Genomic DNA, 18,555 nt, shown 5'->3' with positions numbered 1-18,555 from the left:
ATTTTCTATAGAATCATGTCATGTGTTAAATACAAAAAGACGGTTTACTTCTTCCTTTCCTAACATGCATGACTTTTTTTTCTTGCCAGTGACACTGACCTCAGCACCTTGCTGAGGACCTCAGCACCTTGCTGAGTAGAAATGGTGGGAGTGGACGCCTTCTCTTGCTCTTGGCTGTTCTAATTGCATTCATTCCATCTTGTACCATTCAACGTGATGTGAACTGTGGATGCCCTTGAGCAAGCTTCCTTCCATGGTAGACAGTCCCCAGGGCATCCCCCAGGATCCTTACATCTCATTGCTCACAGCCTTGTCTGGTCCCCACCAGCCCCCACCCTCCTTGAGTGTAGAGAGAATCTGTGATTTGCTTCTAACCAACAGAGTACGGCAAAGAGGAAGCTGTGCATGTGATTATGTGCACGTGATTATTGCATAAGATGGTATCTCCCATCTTGCTGGTCTTGCTGGAGTCTCTCACTCCCTTGTTGGTTTTGAGGGAGGAAGTGACCATTTGGGGAACCCCATGGGACAGGAATTGTGGGTAGTCTTTAGGAATAAAGGGCATCTTCCAACCAAAAACCAGCAAGAAAATGGATCCCTCAATTCCTATTAATACAATGACAAGGGTTTGCAGTCTGCCCCTCAACTGAACGAGCTTAAAAACAGACCACTCCCCAGGTGAACCACAGATAAGATTATAGCCCTGTCTCATACCTCGATTGTTGCTTTTGAGATCTTAGCAGAGGACCCCACTAAACTGTGCATGGACTCCTGACCCACAAAAACTATGAGATAATAAACAGGTGTTCTTTTAAGCTGCTAATATGTGGTAATTCTTTACACAATGATAGAAAATGAGTACTTCCTATTCTTTATTTTTGGAGAGCCTTTTTTCATCTAGAATGGATGAAAATGTTCAAATCTTTTTCTGTTTCTTTGAGATTATCATATATAATTTTTAATTTGGTAAGATAGAGAATTACATTGATTTTCAAGTGGTAAACAAACATCCTATTCCTGGGCGAAACCTCACTTGCTCATGATACACTATTTTCATAGACGGGTTCAGTTTGCTAAAATTTTGCTTACAATTGTGGTATCTATGTTCATGAGGGCTATCAGTCTATAGTTACTTTTTTCTTGCAATGATTTCTATATACTTTTGCTATTGGAGAAATGCTGGCCTCATAGAATGAGTGATGAAGTAGTTGCAACCTTCTGATTTTCAGAAAGAATTGTGGGAAGGATTGTTGCTATCTCTTCCTTAAATATTTGGTAGATTTCATAAGTGATGCTGTCTGGGCCTGGAGATTTTTTTTGCTGGGCTGTCTATTCTGCAGACTGTCTATTTCTTCGTGGACTCTCTTGTCTGTTCCATTGGTCTATATGTCTACCTTCACATCAGTACCACATTATCCTGATAAACTTCTTTATAATAAAAATAAAGGCTTAACTACAATTTCAATTTAGTTTATATGTATAGTTTTGTTTTGTTTTGTTTTGTTGTGAAATAGAGTTTCGCTCTTGTCACTTGGGCTGGAGTGCAATGGCGTGATCTTGGCTCACCACAACCTTCGCCTCCTGGGTTCAAGCGATTCTCCTGCCTCAACCTCCTGAGTAGCGGAGATTACAGGTGCCCACCACCACACCAGCTAATTATTGTATTTTTAGTAGAGACAGGGTTTCGTCACGTTGGCCAGGCTGGTCTCAAACTCCTGACTTCAGGTGATCTACCCGCCTCGACCTCCCAAAGTGCTGGGATTACAAGCATGAGCCACCACCCCAGTTGTTCGACTTATGTATTTCTTGAGTGACTTTGGTGGTTCAAAGAAATTGTCAATTTCATTTCTGCTGTTGAACATATTGGTGCTAAAGTGTTTTAATATCCCCTTATATTCCTAATAGTTGTAGAAGATGTAGTGAGGTCATCGATCTCTTCCTAATAGTGATATTTTGCATTCTCTCTCTTTTTTCTCTTTTCTTCAGTCTGACTAGAGGTTTATAAATTTTATTTACCTTCTCAAAGAATTGGCTTCAGGTTGTATTGATTTTCTGCTTTTTTTCATTATTATTCATTCTCTTCTTTCTACTTCAGATTTCATTTACTCTTGTTTTTCTAGTCTTGAGATGGAAGCAGAGGCTGTTAACCTGAGGCCTTTCTTCCTTTTTAGTGGGCATTTTACACTGTAATTTGCCTCCCAAGGAGTGCTTTAGGAACACCATGCAAACTGTATTTTACTGCCTTTTTGTTTTTATTCAATTCAAAATTCTTTCTAATTTCTCCTTTGGCCTCTTCTGTTTCCTATATCTTATTTAGAAGAATGTTATTTAGTATCCAAATATTTGGGAGGATTTTCTAGACACACTTCTTTTCTTGATTTCTAATTAATTCCATCGTTGTCAGAGAACACACTTTGCATGGCTGGAATCTGTAGAAAGTTGTGATTTCAGTGGCCGCGTTAGAATTTGTAGTAAATCTCTTTCCACTATCACAGTTTACCTTCTGGAAACATGAAGCCACTGCTGTCTGCTACAAGAGTCTCATGGCCGCGTTCTCCATTTCTCTCCTCCTGGCCTTTGTGAGAAGGTAGTCATGTTAGAGACCTCACAGACAGGGTCCATGCCTGCCTGGTCCGTCTCCCGTGCACAGCATCACCTGCCCTAGAACAGCTGGCAACCTGAGGGTGGAGACCTGGGCTCAGGCACAGAAGTAGCTTGTGTGGGAGGGAAACTTCTGGAAGGGGGATGTGATGGTTACTACTGAGTGTCAACTTGATTGGATTGAAAGATGCAAAGTACTGATCCTGAGTGTTTCTGAGAGGATGTTGCCAAAGGAGATGAACATTTGAGTCCGTGGGCTGGGGAAGGCAGACCCACCCTGAGTCTGGTGGGCACCATCTCATCGGCTGCCAGTAATAAAAAGCAGGCAGAAAAATATGAAAAAGTGAGATGGGCCTAGCTTCTCAGCCTACATCTTTCTTCCGTGCTGGATGTTTCCTGCCCTCGAACATCAGACTCCGAGTTCTTTAGTTTTGAGACTCAGATTGGCTTTCCTTGCTCCTCAGCTTGCAGACAGCCTATTGTGATCCTATAATTTAATACTTAATAGACTCCTCTTTATATATACCTATCCTATTAGTTCCATCCCTCTAAAATAATCCTGATTAACACAGGGGGGTAGAAAAGGCCCTGGGGTGGGACCTGAGGAGCTGGGGCTGGATGCCGGCTCAGCCATGGACTGGCCATGTGCCTTGTAGGACCTTCTGCCTTTCTCCGGGCCTCAGCCTCCTCGCCCGTAACGAGTGACGTGACCCCTGGAAGCACCCCCCACCAACATTTATACTGGTGCCTGTGAGGGCTTTGGTTTTTGTATGTTATCATTTGTGGGCAATTTTGAGTTCACCGAAGACTTTTCAGGTCTTCCTTTGTTTTCTAAAACGAATTCAAATTTAATTATTTCCGTTTATTAAAAATCATACTCTAGGGCTGGGCACGGTGGCTCACACCTGTAATCCCAATGCTTAGGGAGGCCAGGGTGGGTGGATCACCTGAGGTCAGGAGTTCGAGACCAGCCTGACCAACATGGAGAAACCCCGTCTCTGTTAAAAATACAAAAAGTAGCCAGGCATGGTGGTGCATGCCTGTAATCCCAGCTACTCAGGAGGCTGAGGCAGGAGAATCGCTTGAACCTGGGAGGTGGAGGTTGTGGTGAGCCAAGATCACACCATTGCACTCCAGCCTGGGCAACAAGAGTGAAACTCTATCTCAAAAAAAAAAAAAAAAAAAAAAAAATTGCACTTTAAAAGCTGCATTCTGCCTTCATTTTTAAAGTGTGACTTATAAATCTTATTATTCTATCTTTTTAATAACCACGTATAAGGAACCTGTGAATAATTCCTGGTCCATTCCCTAACTTAGCTAACTAAACACCTTCAAACATTGTTACTGCATTTATACATTTAATATACCCACATTCATCCTTTAGTACCTTGTCTAACTTTAAAAAATTCTTCTGAATATGAACTGTTAGAAATGTAATCGTTTAAATTCACCATGTGATAAACTCAGAGTTCCAATAAACGGATTCAATAGTTTATATGAATTCAGTAAGGTTTCTGCATAAATGCACTCTGTCAAATCAATTACTCAAGTGACCATTTTCTGTTGAAGTTACCCTGTACCCACTCCAATAGGCCAGATTCTCTTCATTATTACAAGTACTTTAAACAGAATATTTTTTAGATTTCTGAACGCTAAAATATTAATATAATGTCTTTGAGCTTTTAAAGCCTTCTAGACTTAATTATAAGTCATCCAGGCTTGAAAGATGCTTCTATTAAGAAGGACAAGTAGCATGCAGTAAAGGAACTTGCCTAAGGACCTGAAATTTTGGCTGCTGGGGTTTCACTGGGCAGCTCCTGGGACCTGGCTCCTCTGCAGGTGACTTCAGGACTTTGAGGAAGACGCTTCCAAGCCATCTTCCCCGGTTCCATATCTGCACCTCCATGAGCCTGTGTCTTCCCCAGGTTCATCCCTGGACCTCATCTGTATCTGGCATAGCCTTAAGTCTTGAGAGGTCTGCCCTAAACACCATGGAACCCGAGGGGGGGGGTCTTAACTAGTCATAATCTCAGGACTACACATCTCCATGGGCATTGAAGGAATATCCGATGGGATTTTGTTTCTTGCATGACTTTGCTGGGCTTCTACTGTTCTTGCTAAGGGAGGAGGCACCCCGGCATCCCGATGGCGGCAGGTAGCAGGGTGCGGTGGTGGTAATGGGAGGTGCAGTGCCGGTTCTGTCTCTGGGGACTTTAAGTATACGGCCTCTGGGGCTCCACCTGCTACTGTTTCTAACCTGGCTCAGTGCCAGGTGAGAGTGCACCTTCAGGCCAGTTCTTCTCCAAAAGGTGAATACAACCACTGACGTCCACAGCCATCCTACAGGTGGGATGCCTGGCCTCAGGGCTCAGGCGGTTCCCTGGGCCCTAGGAGTGAAATTCGCCTCCTCTCATCCTCCCTACAGGCTAAGCCCCCGCATTCACCCTCAAGGTCTTCCCCTCAGACGTGCACCTGGGTCATAGTCCCCCAGGCTCCCCACCCTTCTGTCCTTTCCCTCCTGTGTGTGTGCCACTGTGCTCTACATACTGCCCCAGGAAACAGTGAACACACACAGGCATTTTCCTCTCCTTTTCACCCTGGCAGCCTGCCTGGACCTCATAGTGGCAGTTTCCAAGCCTCCTGAGGAACGTCCCAAGTCTGCTCATGGCATGGTGAGGGTTACTATGTAAGGCCCACACCCGTGGTCCATGACCAGCTCCGGCCACGAGGACTCTAGGTATTTGGATAAGGGCGAGGGACCTCTTTGAAGCAGAACGTCTTTAGCAAACCTTCCTTGTTCCCCATTCTCAGCTCATGGTGTCATCTGCTCAAAGCCCAACAAAGGTGGGAGGATGGGCCCGGGCTTTGCGCAAGGCCACAAGCAAGTCAGCCTGTTCCCTGGAAAGAGACCGTCCCCCTGCAGGGATGAGAGTCCCCATGGTATCCCCAAGGAGCGGGGGGGAAGGGAGCAGCCCTGGAGATGATCTCGCACCTCCTGCTGGCGTCACCAAGCCCATGGAGAGGAAGCGGCTGTCACTCGGAAGATGAGAAATTGGAGTCTGAGGGAGGCCGGCTCCTCCAGCCCTATAAGAGCGCAGGGACCTCTTGAAGCAAAGACCAGAAGAGATGGAGCTGGACAGAGCTGTGAGGGTCCTGGGCCCTGCCACCCTGCTTCTCACTTTCCTGGGCTTGGCCTGGGCTGTCCAGGCGGCAGACACCTGTCCAGGTAAGGGCACTCCAGGGCCTCTTGTTGGAAACTTCTCGTCCCTGAAAGCTGGTAGCTTCGTGATTGGTGGCTTCCTGGCTTCCAGGCCTTGCACCAGGCCATGTGGTGCATCGTCCAGCAAAACAGCAGCTCTGCACACCTCATCTTATGGGAACAAATGCAGAGGCCCTGAATGGATGTGGCATCTCAGAAATGGGGCTTCTTCTGCTTGCCGTCCCATAATGGAAACCGAGGCAGGTTTCCACCCTCCCTGGGCCACATGTCCCTCTCTAAGCGTAAAAAGCGCAGTCACGGTGTTGTGTGGGGAGGGGGGGCTTGTGGTGCCAGCTGGACAAACACCAGTCAGATATTCTGCCATGATCACCATCACGGAGAGACAAAGTGTCAGGCGGGGATGAGCAACCAGCACTGTGGGACCTTTCCGTCCAGCACCTGCTGGGCTCTGGAGATGGCATTTCCCATGGTGTCCCTGATGTGGCACAATAAAGGTGGCATTGTCCCCATGAGTTCTGGACCTCCTTCGGGGCTCCCAAGAGGACACTGCGGTGCCAAACCATGGGCTTCAATGCATGGGAGGGCAGGTTGAAAATGCAGGTCCTGGAGTCAGGTCCTGACTTCATCCACCTGAGGCTGGGATGGAGGGTCAGGAATTGTGACGCTCCCGATGCTTGCAGAGATCCGTGTCGGGATTTCTGGAACGCATGCGAGACACAGAGATCTGGGGTGTGCTGTGGCTGGCATCACATTCAAGAAGCAGTCAGTGGAGTGAAGTGTGACACAGGCCAGCAACAGCAGAAATTCGCTTGGAAACTCCTGCTGGCTCGTTGTGGAGTGGTGGGGTTAGGGTGGCCTTATTTTCTTCCTTAAACACTTCTAGAGTTTCTAAATGATCAAATAATAGCCCGTGTTATTTTCATAACACACTAACTTGAATTTGAGTTATCTAAAAACAACAAAGCTGCATTCCAGTTCTAGTTTTGCACCAACTTGTTCTGTGTCCTTGAAGGACGCCTCCCTCTGTGGAGAAACGAGGTGGACCCACAGGAGCCCATCCATTCTCAGATCTGTTCCAAAATCAGGCGTGGGAGTCGCGATGGTAGCCCTCGCTCCCTGTCCTTCTCACCCGATATTGATTACAGAACAGACGAGATTAGGATGCTACCCTAAATGGTAGGAGCTGAAATGAACCTGCACCCCTAGGTAGGTAAGGAAACAGAGGCTCAGAGGGGTTAAGTGACTTGTTTCAGGACACACAGTACTGAGGAAGTAAGGCTTGCCTTCGGGCAGGGTAGCCTCCAAGGCCAGGGTTCTGCCCCAAATCACCTTCCTGCCTGACCAGTGCCCGAGAGGTGAGGACAGACCTAGTGGCCACCAGAGCAGGAAAACCTCCTTTCCAGGTGACCCTCCAGCTGAGGGAGGTGGCTGTGGCTATAGCCATCTGCCCAGTCCTGATGTCACCAAGGTGGCAGGTGCCTTTCAGTTGAGTGGTGTGTCTGTGGCTCAGTGGAGTCTTCAGGCCCAGGTGACACTAAGTGGCCACCTGTGTTTTTTGCAGAGGTGAAGGTGGTGGGCCTGGAGGGCTCTGACAAGCTCACCATTCTCCGAGGCTGCCCGGGGCTGCCCGGGGCCCCTGGGCCCAAGGGAGAGGCAGGCACCAATGGAAACAGAGGTAGGTGCGGGCCGCATCAGGAGGCCAGGCATGGCGGGGGGCACTGGCTCTTGCTCTTTTTGAAATTAGATGCTGAGTTGGGCACCCCCCAACCCCATGGTTCCTGGATCGAGAGCCTGGGTCGGGTCCCTGCTACAGCCAGGAGCAGAGCTGACTTCTAGGGCCCAACAGGGTTCTGAAATGGAGGGAGCATCTTTCTTAACTATTTCATGAGCTCACATTTGGACACGCTTTTGTAGCTCTGTATCCTAGTCCTTGATCCAATTCCAGCTTTGCTCGGCCACCGGCACGACTTCTAAGTTCTATGTCCCTCCGCCTTCCCACCTCAACCCGGAGGCCACGACGCTCTTCTCCGCCTGTCTCAGATGAGGAAACTGGGGCTCAAAGAGTCCAGGGATTTCCCTCTGTTCTCACACTTGGAAAGAAAAGAGCCAGGATTCCACCCATGGTTTCTGGATTTCCAGCTCCTGGCCCCTGAGTGAACAGGAGAGCCCCGTGAGGCCTGGGTCCTGGGTCTAGAACCTTCTGGTGCAGGATGGGCAAGCCCGGGCGGGGCCACAGTCACATCGTAGCAGGAGCAGGGTCATGGTCATGATTGGAAATGGCAGCCGCCAGCTCCAGGGTGGGCCCTCTGATCCTGGGCCGGGGAGTTTTGCTCAAGGCAGTGTCTTTGGAAATTGCAGGAGAACGCGGCCCCCCTGGACCTCCTGGGAAGGCAGGACCACCTGGGTCCAAGGGTAAGGAGGGGACAAGAGTGAGGAGGGGCTTTGAGGCTCTTCCAGACCCAGCTGCAGAGGAATGTGGGCGGCCCTTCTGGGGCTGCCACGCTGTCCTCCGGCACTGTCCTCCGATACTGTCCTCCGGCGCTGTCCTCCGGCGCTGTCCTCCGGCGCTGTCCTCCGACGCTGTCCTCCGGCACTGTTCTCCTCTGGCACTGTCCTCCGGCACTGTCCTCCGGCACTGTCCTCCGGCACTGTTCTCCGATACTGTCCTCCGGCACTGTCCTCCGATACTGTCCTCCGACACTGTTCTCCGGCACTGTCCTCCGATACTGTCCTCCGGCACTGTTCTCCGATACTGTCCTCCGGCGCTGTCCTCCGGCACTGTCCTCTGGCGCTGTCCTCCGGCACTGTTCTCCGGCACTGTTCTCCTCCGACACTGTTCTCCGACGCTGTCCTCCGACACTGTCCTCCGGCACTGTCCTCCGGCACTGTTCTCCTCCGACACTGTTCTCCGGCACTGTTCTCCGGCACTGTTCTCCGACGCTGTCCTCCGGCACTGTCCTCCGATGCTGTCCTCCGGCACTGTCCTCCGATACTGTCCTCCGGCGCTGTCCTCCGGCGCTGTCCTCCGGCGCTGTCCTCCGACGCTGTCCTCCGACGCTGTCCTCCGACACTGTCCTCCGGCGGGAGCCAACGCCTGCCCAGGCAGGGCTCCTGGGGCTCAGTCCAGGGCAGGGTCACCAGTATGGGAGCTGGTTCTCAATATGTGTGGGGGAGGGTCTCAGTTTGGGGGAGTGGGGTCCTCAGTATGGGAGCTGGTTCTCAATGTATGTGTGGGGGGGTCTCAGTTTGGGGGAGTGGGGTCCTCAGTGTGGGAGCTGGGTTCTCAGTGTCGGAAGAGGGGTTCTTGGGGGTGTAGGGAGAGGTTCTTGGGGTGCGTGTTGGGGGAGGGGTTCCTGGTGGGCCGGTTGTGGGGAGGTGTTATCAGCATGGAGGGAGGAGCTGTCAGTATGGGGGAGAGATTCTGGGGTGGGGAGAGGTTCTGATTATTGGGGGAGGGACTTGCAGTGTGGGGAGGGGTTCTTAGTGGGGGGCTGTCTGTATGGGGGAAGAGGTTCTCAGGTAGGGGAAGGTTTTCAATGCAGGAGCATCTGCCCTGAGGGTGGGTCTGAGGCCCAATCCTGTTCCTCTAAAGTGGAAATGGTCTTGGGATGGGAGTGTCTGCTCACTCCTCTGAGACCCACTCAATCCTGGCCTCTGTCCCCTGAGCACGAGGCCCTGTCTTGTCCCCTCCTCCTGACTCTGCTCAAAAACCAGGATCAACCCCAGATGGCTTGGAGAACCATGCCAACAAGCTCCAAATACAGAATTACTAGAAATTCTCTGCTTTAAAACAAAGAATTTCCTGATATATTTTCTTGAGGAATATTTTGAAGAATCAGGGAAATATGCAGTCGGAAATTGAAGCTCCCTTTACTCACTCACCTTTACCCACAGACCTATTCAGGATAAGACCACCCTACACTCACCAAACCCCAGGCTCAGTCATGGGTTGTGTCTAAATGTAAAATATGCAGGGTTGGTGCCCAGACCCCAAACAACCCTACCCCCATCATATCACCGTGTCCACCAAGATGGGCTGTTTGCAGGCCTTGGGACCTCAAGAGAACCCTGAAGATCCAGGCTCCCTCTATTTGGCATGTGGAGACCTCAGCAGTCTCTGGAATGGTGGCGTCTCCTTCCCCAGGGACCTCCGAAAGGGGTGCATGTGGTGGAGGGGCCAGTGTAGGTAACCCTCGAGGGAAAGAAAAATTTGGTCAACAGAAGCAGGATCAGGGACTCCTTGACTGGACCCATACCATCTCCTCCTGGGGAGGCCCAGAAAATGGTCTCCACTTTCCACGCAGTGTCCGTGGACCAGTGGGGGCTGAAGGGCTCTGATTTCCAAACTGTGACACGTGTGTCCTCTCTCATCCACGAACAGGAGCACCTGGGGAGCCCCAGCCGTGCCTGACAGGTGACTGGCCATCCCCACTTTCCCCCACGGCTTGTGGCTGCTCTTGTCTGGAAGTTCAGGGTCATACGACGCCACTGCCGGAATGAAGTGACAAATAGGAACAAAAGAAAATGGTTGCTTGCCCGTTTCCTTGTCCTCTAATTATTCAAGGAAGTGACAAATATTGTCCAGACAACTTACATACATTTCATGGCAATTTTCTCCTATCTTCTAATCTACCCCAGAAGGCTGGGAGCCCAGGAGCCGAAGGTGGGGGTGACACTGGGAGGTGGGAGGGTCAGGCCGACTGGGTGTGGCCATCACAGCTGTGTGGCCCTGGGGGCCGTGTCTCTCTCTAGGCCTCAGAGTTCTGCTCTGTTCATACAGACGCCTATGGCTCTGCTCCTCCCTCCTGGGCTTCCCTCCCACTGCCCCTGCCCTGCCCAAGGCCCCTGTCCTGCAGCCACTGCCTGGGTTCGCTTCTCAGGCCCACGCACCTGCAAGGACCTGCTAGACCGAGGGCACTTCCTGAGCGGCTGGCACACCATCTACCTGCCTGACTGCCGGCCCCTGACTGTGCTCTGTGACATGGACACGGACGGAGGGGGCTGGACCGTGAGTGGGAGACTGAGGGGCCCTGGGCAGAGGTGGTCAGCCTGGGAGACCCGGAGTCCAGGCTGCACACCTGGCCGGAGAACACACTCTGGAATTCTCTATTCCCCTGGTCGGGGACAGAGATAATGGGGGAGGTGACCCGTGGGTAAAAGTCCAGGCCGTGGGAGAGGCTGGGAGGGGCCTGGTGCTCTCCTGCTGTGTGGCTTGGGGCTTGTTGCCTCCCCTCTCTGAGCCCCCATTTCCTCCTTCATCCCGTGGGGTCTGTGAGGAGACCAGGTGGGCGTGCTGGGGACCCCAGCCTGCGACGCTCTGCCAACTACAAATGCTGCTCCTCTGGAGGGCGGGTCCCCCGTGCTGTGGGACGTCGGTCTGTCCCCCCGGTTCCCGTCCCCTGGCTCCTCCACAGATTTTCCAGCGGAGGGTGGACGGCTCCGTGGACTTCTACCGGGACTGGGCCGCGTACAAGCAGGGCTTTGGCAGTCGGCTGGGGGAGTTCTGGCTGGGGAACGACAACATCCACGCCCTGACCGCCCAGGGTAGGGCCGCTGCTGGGGCTTGGGGGTCAGGGGGCCCTGAATGGGGGTGCCCCTGCCCCTTAGGCCTGGGCTGCCTGGAACATAAGCGCCTCTTAGCCCACAGGGGAGTGGGCCCTGAGCACACTCAGGGTGGCACTGGGACCTCCGAGGGCTGCGTCCCCTGCCGCAGGCTCTGGTGGCATCAGGACAGGAGAGGGTAGAGCTCTGGGCTGAAAGCCTCTTCTGGTCTTGGCCCCACTAGCATCTCAGACCCTGAGAGTGGGAAGGAAGGACACAGCGGCCCCATAGTGGAGTTTGGGCCCAACCCTAACTCTGCCTCTAATCCGCTAGGATTTGGGAGTCAAGAGTCTCGCCCTGTTGCTCAGCTCACCCTGCCGGGTCAGAGCTACACAGGCCCTGGGGAAGCTGCGGTGCTCTCTGCCCTCTGCCTCCATGGAGTCCAGACCTCCTTCCAGGCTCTGCCCCAGATCCCCAGCTCCCATGTCTAAAGGTAGAGGGTCCTTCTGCTGGGACCCTGAAACCTTCCTGTAACAGGAACCAGCGAGCTCCGTGTAGACCTGGTGGACTTTGAGGACAACCACCAGTTTGCTAAGTACAGATCATTCAAGGTGGCCGACGAGAAGGAGAAGTACAATCTGGTCCTGGGGGCCTTTGTGGAGGGCAGTGCGGGTGAGTGTCTGCTTGGGGTTGTGCGGCCTGGGCTTCTGAGGGGGTTTGGGAAGTGGAGAGAGCGTGCTCAGTGTCCTGGCGGTCTGCGGAAGACGCCTCACCTCTGAGCCGGTTTGTCCGTCTCTACATGCAGACACTAATGTCTGCGCTCTGTGTAGCGTGGGGGGTCACGGGACACATCAGCGCGTGACTGCAGAAACCCCAGCAAGGACATCCGGTAGGAAGGAAATCTCTGCAGAGCAGGGACCTATGCACACGACAGCAGCTGATATCTCTGTGGGGTGTGGCTGGAAGGGGTCTGCCATGGTGGAATCCGGAGTAGAGAATGATGATCCCGACCCCTGCCTCCTGTTCTTCTGTGAAATAAAATAGTGCACATTCGGTGGCAGGGCTAGACCTAAAGACAAATTGCCAAGACCACTGCCGACAGCAGGGTAGTATTCACTGGAGTCACGGATTGCACTTCTTGGATTGTGCAGTGCACAACCTGATTAACCATACATGGAGGACACACCAGGCCAGGCTTCAGGTATAAAGACTTATACTGCCTATAACGATGTTACTGCCTGTAATGATGCTCACATTTCCTCCTGCACAGGTGATTCCCTGACATCCCACAACAACCACTCCTTCTCCACCAAAGACCAGGACAATGACCTTAACACCGGAAATTGTGCTGTGATATATCAGGGAGCTTGGTGGTATAGAACCTGCCATGTGTCAAACCTGAATGGTCGCTACCTCAGGGGGGCTCACGACAGCTTTGCAAATGGCATCAACTGGAAGTCGGGGAAAGGATACAATTACAGCTACAAGGTGTCAGAGATGAAGGTGCGACCTGCCTAGCCCAGGCCGGCCTCAGGGTCAGGACGCCTCCACACACAGTTGGTGGGGGGTAGGGTTGGGAGCTTGGCCCTAGGGTTTGTAAAAGAAACACATGTCGTGATTCTAAATTGCGTTTGTCTTGCTGTGCGGAAGAGGTTCAAATCCTGCTCTGTTTCCACAATCGGCCCTTCCAGATTTGTGACATTAACTCACCTCAAACCTCTGTCTTTCCTTGGCAACAAGTAAGAATGTGTTTCTGACCATGCCGGCAGGAACCTTCCTTAAGAGCAAATACAAGACTTTGACGCTATGATGGGCTCAGAGTGCAGCCCTGCTCTGGTCCCTGGGCAGGCTAAATGCCTTCCTGGGGCTCGACCATCTGGGCTTCTCTGTGAGCTGGGTGGTGGGGAAGTGAGAAGGCGCATTGGAGAGGAGGTTTCTCCTGCACTCAGAGATGCTGTTGCCTGTCCAAGGCCCCCAGCCTCCCAGCCGCAGCTCTGCCCACTCACCCCCGTCACCCAGGCTTCCTGTCGCCCGCTCTGTTGGGTATTCGTGGGACCTGCTCGCTACTTCCTCACAAGCCAAAGCAAGAGTGTGCCTGTGACTCCCTCATCAAAATGGAGAGAGTGGTTATACAAGGCAGGTGCGAGGGACCCGAGCACTCCTGAGAAGGGAAGAATCCTCCTTTTGGCCATGAGTGTCCAGCCCAAAGCTGCCCTGCAGCTGAGCCCAGTGCAGTTAGAATCAGAAAGCCAAGGGTCCTTCCACCTGCTTCTCTCAGGCAAGCCGCCTGCAAGACAGCAAAGTGTATTAGTGCAGCAGCTTGTGTCTGCTGAGGACGGCACCTGGCCTTCTCCTCTCGCCACCTCCTGGTCTTCCTGAGGACCCTTCCCCTGTCCCCAGTCCCTGGCCAGCTCAGCCCGATGAGGCTTTTGGAGGCTCCACATACCGGCATCGGCCAGTGCTGACCCTTGTCCGCCTGTTTGGGTCCCTGATCCCTCTCATAACAGCCCTGCCCTTGTCCTATACCCTCTACTCAGAGAGGATCCAGGCACGTCCAAGGAGGCCATGATCCCTCCCTGAGCGTTTTAATGTGGGCCCCCTCCTTCCCCTACAAGGGTCCCTCCTGGGTCTTAGCTGGTCTAAGCCCCACGCAAGTCATGGGGAGGGCTGAGTGTCTGGGACTTCTGGGGGGATGTGCACCATTTCCTCTGAGTTCCTGGAGGGTGTGCACCATGAAGATCGGGATGCAGCTCTGGCCTCACCCTCCGTAAGCCATCCCCACCTTCCCTCCTCACTCTGGGTTCAAGGCCTGGGATGAGCCAGGACAGGGGGAAGCAGGGACAGCCCTGGGCATGGCCCTTCCTTCCTGGGCCAGCAGGAGGGGGCCACACCACCCACCCAGGGGGCTGACCCGTCCTCAGTACAGAAACTAGCAAGCTGTCAAACCTGAGGGTTTATAACTAAATGATGGGGTGCTGCCCCAGGAAATTACACCCAGACATCTCTTTTCTCATAGACCTGGGTCCCTAGCTTTTAGACAGGATGACACATCATTGACAGGTACTGACTTTACATGCATTGTAGCCTCACACTTCAGCCATTCACTGCTAGGCAGTCTTCTAGGGCAGCAAAGAGCTCAGCCACACACCCCGGGCCAGTCAGGATGAGACCTCCCCTCAGAGGGGAGGGGACTCCCCTCAGCGCCATCCACCCCCCATTCTGGGCATTTCAATCTCCAATAGGAGACTGAAATGAGGAAAACATGCACCTCACTCAACTGTAAAGGGAGGAACTTGGAATTCCTCTCAAATCTTGACCCTCGAGTTCTAGAAACGGGGTCCTCTCTGGAATCTATGATGGCATTATTCTGGAAGGCAAAAATAAAGCTATTAAATAAAGAAATATTTTTAGCCTGACAAGCCAGAGATTTTTTAAAATATTGTTTTTAAAATTTTCTTAATTGAGAGAGGAGCTAAAAAGTAACTTTTTCTAAATATTTAATGTAGCTTTGCTATACTTTATAAATACTCTCAAACTTCGGGGATTTGTTGGGATAAGAAAAAGTACTTATTAAAATGCAGTCAGTATGTCAGGGGGCTTGTGTGGTTAGCACAGCACAGGGAGGTCATGGAGGCGTGTGTAATTAACCTAATGTCACATAAACATATTTGCATGACACGTGTATCACATGTGCATATGTGTGTATGCGTGCACCTGCGGGGCCTCTGGGAGGTGTAACTGAGGCAGGCATCAGAAGGGCTCTGTAGGACCAGCTGGCACTGGGCGAGTGCCTGGAGCTGCAGGTGCCTGCTTCTCCGATCTCCCGAGAGACCTGCCTCCTGCATGTCACCAGTGCTGCCTCGGGGTGTCTGTCTCCCTCCAGAGCAGGGGGCTGAGCCAGGTTGGGGCCTGAGCCAAGGTCAAGAGTGTCCCCAGGACTGGGCTGTCCCTGTCCCTCTGCTGGGGACCACTGCTGGGCTGTCCCTGTCCCTCTGCTGGAGACCGGCGCCTCCCTTCCTGATTTTCAGAGGTCTCAGGCCTCTGCTGTCGGGAGGGCTGGAAGAAGGGACAGCACCTGGCAGTGGGCCTGTGCCCACTAGACCCTAGATTCTTAACTATAACTGTGGTTTCTGTGGTCAGGCTGGGGGTGATGCAGGCATTCGAGCCAGACTCCATCTTGAATAGGGGCTGAGTGAAATGAGGCTGAGACCTGCTGGGCTGCAGTCCCAGGAGGTTAGGCATTCTTAGTCACAGGAGGCTGGTAGGATGGGTATCACAAGATACAGGTCATAAAGACCCTGTTGATAAAACAGGATGCAGGAAAGAAGGCGGCCAAATCCTACCAAAACCAAGATGGTGACAAAAGTGACCTCTGGTCATCCTCACTGCTCACCATATGTTAATTATAATGCATTCACATGTTGAAAGACACTCCCATGACAGTTTGCAAACACCATGGCAACTTCCGGAACTTACCATGTATAGTCTGAAAAAGGGAGGGACCCTCAGTTCCCTGCCCCTTTCTTGGAAAACTCATGAAAGATCCACCCCTTGTTTAGTATGTAATCAAGAAATAACTATAAAAATAGCCAGTTACCAGTCCTCAGAGCTTCTCTGCCTATGGAGTAGCCATTCTTTTGTTTCTTTACTTCTCTAATAAACTTGCTTTTACTTGATGAACTTGCCCCAAATTCTTTCTTGTGGGAGGTCCAAGAACCCTCTCTTGGAGTCTGGATAAGGATGCTTGTTTTCCCCAAAGCTGTGAAGCCTTGCTTTGTCTGGAGTAACTGACATTGAAACCGCCACTGTAAATTAGGACTGAGACAATGAAAGAGATCTGACTTAACCAACTCCATCTTGCTTCTAACCTCCAAGCTGTCCTTGTTCATTCCTAGGCATAGGCTGAACTAACTTTGTGCAGAACTTAGTTTATAGTTAAAAACAAAGATGGTAATAGCCCTTTCTCAAAACCTCCTTCTTGCCTGGGGACTAGACTGCTTTTGTAGGACTAACAAATTAGCCACAAGATTAGAAATTATGGTTTAGGCGTCATGCAGCTGGAGGCTACAAGATTCTGACCCTCCCTAAACTGCTCCTAAACTCAGTGCTTGAGGTATTTTGTAGACCCTGCAGTTGATGGCTCAGCTGGCACCACCCAGATTGATAAACTGGCTCATTTGATCTTGTGGCACCACCCAGGATCTGACTCAGTGCAAGAAGACAGTGGGGACTCCCTATGATTTCATCTCTGACCAATCAGCACACTCGGTTCATTGGCTGCCCTCTAACCCTGACCAATCAGCACTCCTGGCTCATTGGCTTCCCCCCAACCCTGACCAATCAGCACTCCTGGCTCATTGGCTTCCCCCCAACCCTGACCAATCAGCACTCCTGGCTCATTGGCTTTCTCCCCACCTACCAAGTAGTCCTTAAAAACTCTGATCCCTGAATGCTCGGGGAGACTGATTTGGTAATAATGAAACTCTAGTCAGGTATCCTGCACGGCCGCTCTGCGTGAATTACTCTTTCTCTATTCCAATTCCCCTGCATTGATAAATTGGCTCTGTCTGGGCAGCAGGCAAGGCGAACCCATTGGGTGGTTGCAACATCAGGAGGGCCCCGTCCTTAGGATGAGAAAGGAACCCGCCCTGCAGGGCTGGAACCCCATGTATCAGGAAGGTGAAGCGGTGTTCCCAGAAAGCTCCTCTGCAGGAGAGAGGGCCATTTAACAAATCCAGGTCCAGGGCAGTCCTGCACCTCCGAGGACTCTCTCCATGAAGGTGTGATGCCCTCTGGGAATGGGGGCACACCCTGACCCTTCCCTGGGATCATCATTCTCCATGCTGCCCCTGCTACACCTGCTCCCAGACCTCACTGTCACTCACCTTCACCTCTCCAGAATCTCTGGTTTCTGGTTTTGTCTTCCCTGTGCTCTGCCTCCTGTGGAACTTAGGACCCTTCCATCCTGCACCCAGAGACTTTCAGCCCTTGGGCAATGGAATTGCTGCAGCCTGATCCCCACCTCGCTTCCTGTCCAGTCTTCAGGAGGAACCGACCGAGTCTGGGGCTCTGTGAGGCCTCCTGGCCTTGGTGCTGGTGGCTCTGCCTGGTGCCCTTCGGTCCCTAGTCCTGTTCAGCTGTTAGTACGTGTTTACGGAGACATTGGCCACACGGCATTATGTGTGGTTTGCGCTCCCAGGCAGGGTCTCAGAGTAGAACTTGCCTCATTCAAAAGCAAAGTCTCTTCATTTCAGCTGGTGAAGTGCAGCGGCATTTTGCCCTCAGAGACCTGGGCTGTGTGGCCTTCATCAGTGACCTGACTTCTCTGAATCTTCCTTCTCGCGTGACATGGAATGACAGGGTAGATTTGAAGGACCCGGGGAGTAAGAAGAATGTGCTCCCACACCGGGTTTGCAATGTGCACAGCATCACCCACCTGGCCCAGCTGCCAGTCCTCCTCCTACAGGACTACCTGCCCAGCTGACAGCCCTTGTCTGTGAGGCCTCCCCTGGACGCAGGAGCCCTTGGCTAGAGGTCTCTGTTGTGGGCTCCAGCCCTGCCTGGCCTGCCCCCAACACCTCCTGTCACCTGCCTCTCTCCTTGGGCTGAGTCCAGGCTATTCTGTTGAGGGTACTGGGAGCTGTGCCCTGGCATAGGAGTGGCAGGCAGGGATTGACTCTGTTGTGTATCCAGACCTGGGAGAGGAGGACGGAGCCACCTGATGTGGGCCGGGCTCCAGCAAAGGCCTCCCTCCCTGCTGCCCACACGAGCCAGGGCGGGCTCCCTGAGGTCAGCGCAGAGGCCAGGCTACCTGCCTTTATTGCCTTCAGAATCTGCTTGAGGGAGAACTGGCTCTCTTCTTCTCTCTTTCCTGGCCTGAGGGACACTGTCTCCCTCCAATAAGCTGATCGTTGGGAGCTGTGACTGACAGGCGCCCAAACCTTGAAACCAGGTGGTTCTTGCCTCCATCGACCCAAACCCCCGTGTTTCCTGCCCTTTCCCTTCCCTTCACCATGGGTTTCTGAGTTCTTCCAATGCCTCCATGCCTTAAGTGCAATTTATAAAAAAAGAACCGGGAAAGGGCCATCTTGTGGATTCCAGGAAAGGGCCGTCTTGTGGATTCCTATCCCGGCCCGCGGGATAGTCGAAGCAGGCCCTGGAGGAGGGGGTGGGAATTTGGGGAACAAGAGATA

At 52.3% G+C, this 18,555-nt stretch overlaps 1 protein-coding gene across 9 annotated transcripts; it reads left to right on the top strand.

Annotated features, from left to right (window-relative positions):
* Window positions 1-5,652: 5,652 nt before the first annotated feature.
* Window positions 5,653-12,987, top strand: FCN2 (ficolin 2). 9 transcript variants are annotated; one of them, XM_028834367.2, is made up of 8 exons: window positions 5,653-5,827; window positions 7,383-7,496; window positions 8,180-8,225; window positions 10,204-10,235; window positions 10,702-10,829; window positions 11,236-11,365; window positions 11,900-12,034; window positions 12,633-12,987. In XM_028834367.2, exons 1-8 carry the CDS (start codon window positions 5,728-5,730, stop codon window positions 12,878-12,880), a joined length of 933 nt encoding a protein of 310 aa, XP_028690200.2. In that variant the 5' UTR covers window positions 5,653-5,727; the 3' UTR covers window positions 12,881-12,987.
* The last annotated feature ends 5,568 nt before the right edge of the window (window positions 12,988-18,555 follow it).

This window comes from Macaca mulatta, chromosome 15 (assembly GCF_049350105.2).
Source record: "Macaca mulatta isolate MMU2019108-1 chromosome 15, T2T-MMU8v2.0, whole genome shotgun sequence".
NCBI lineage: Eukaryota > Metazoa > Chordata > Mammalia > Primates > Cercopithecidae > Macaca > Macaca mulatta.
Note: the sequence above shows the minus strand (reverse complement) of the source record. Positions and strands in the feature narration are given on the sequence as shown.

Excerpts from the sequence above, each read along its gene's own strand:
- FCN2 (XM_077965408.1), top strand. The coding sequence starts at position 5,728 with ATGGAGCTGGACAGAGCTGTGAGGGTCCTGGGCCCTGCCACCCTGCTT. Across the intron at positions 5,828-7,382 it reads GGCGGCAGACACCTGTCCAG|AGGTGAAGGTGGTGGGCCTG; the intron begins GTAAGGGCACTC and ends TGTTTTTTGCAG. Across the intron at positions 11,366-11,899 it reads CCACGCCCTGACCGCCCAGG|GAACCAGCGAGCTCCGTGTA; the intron begins GTAGGGCCGCTG and ends TTCCTGTAACAG.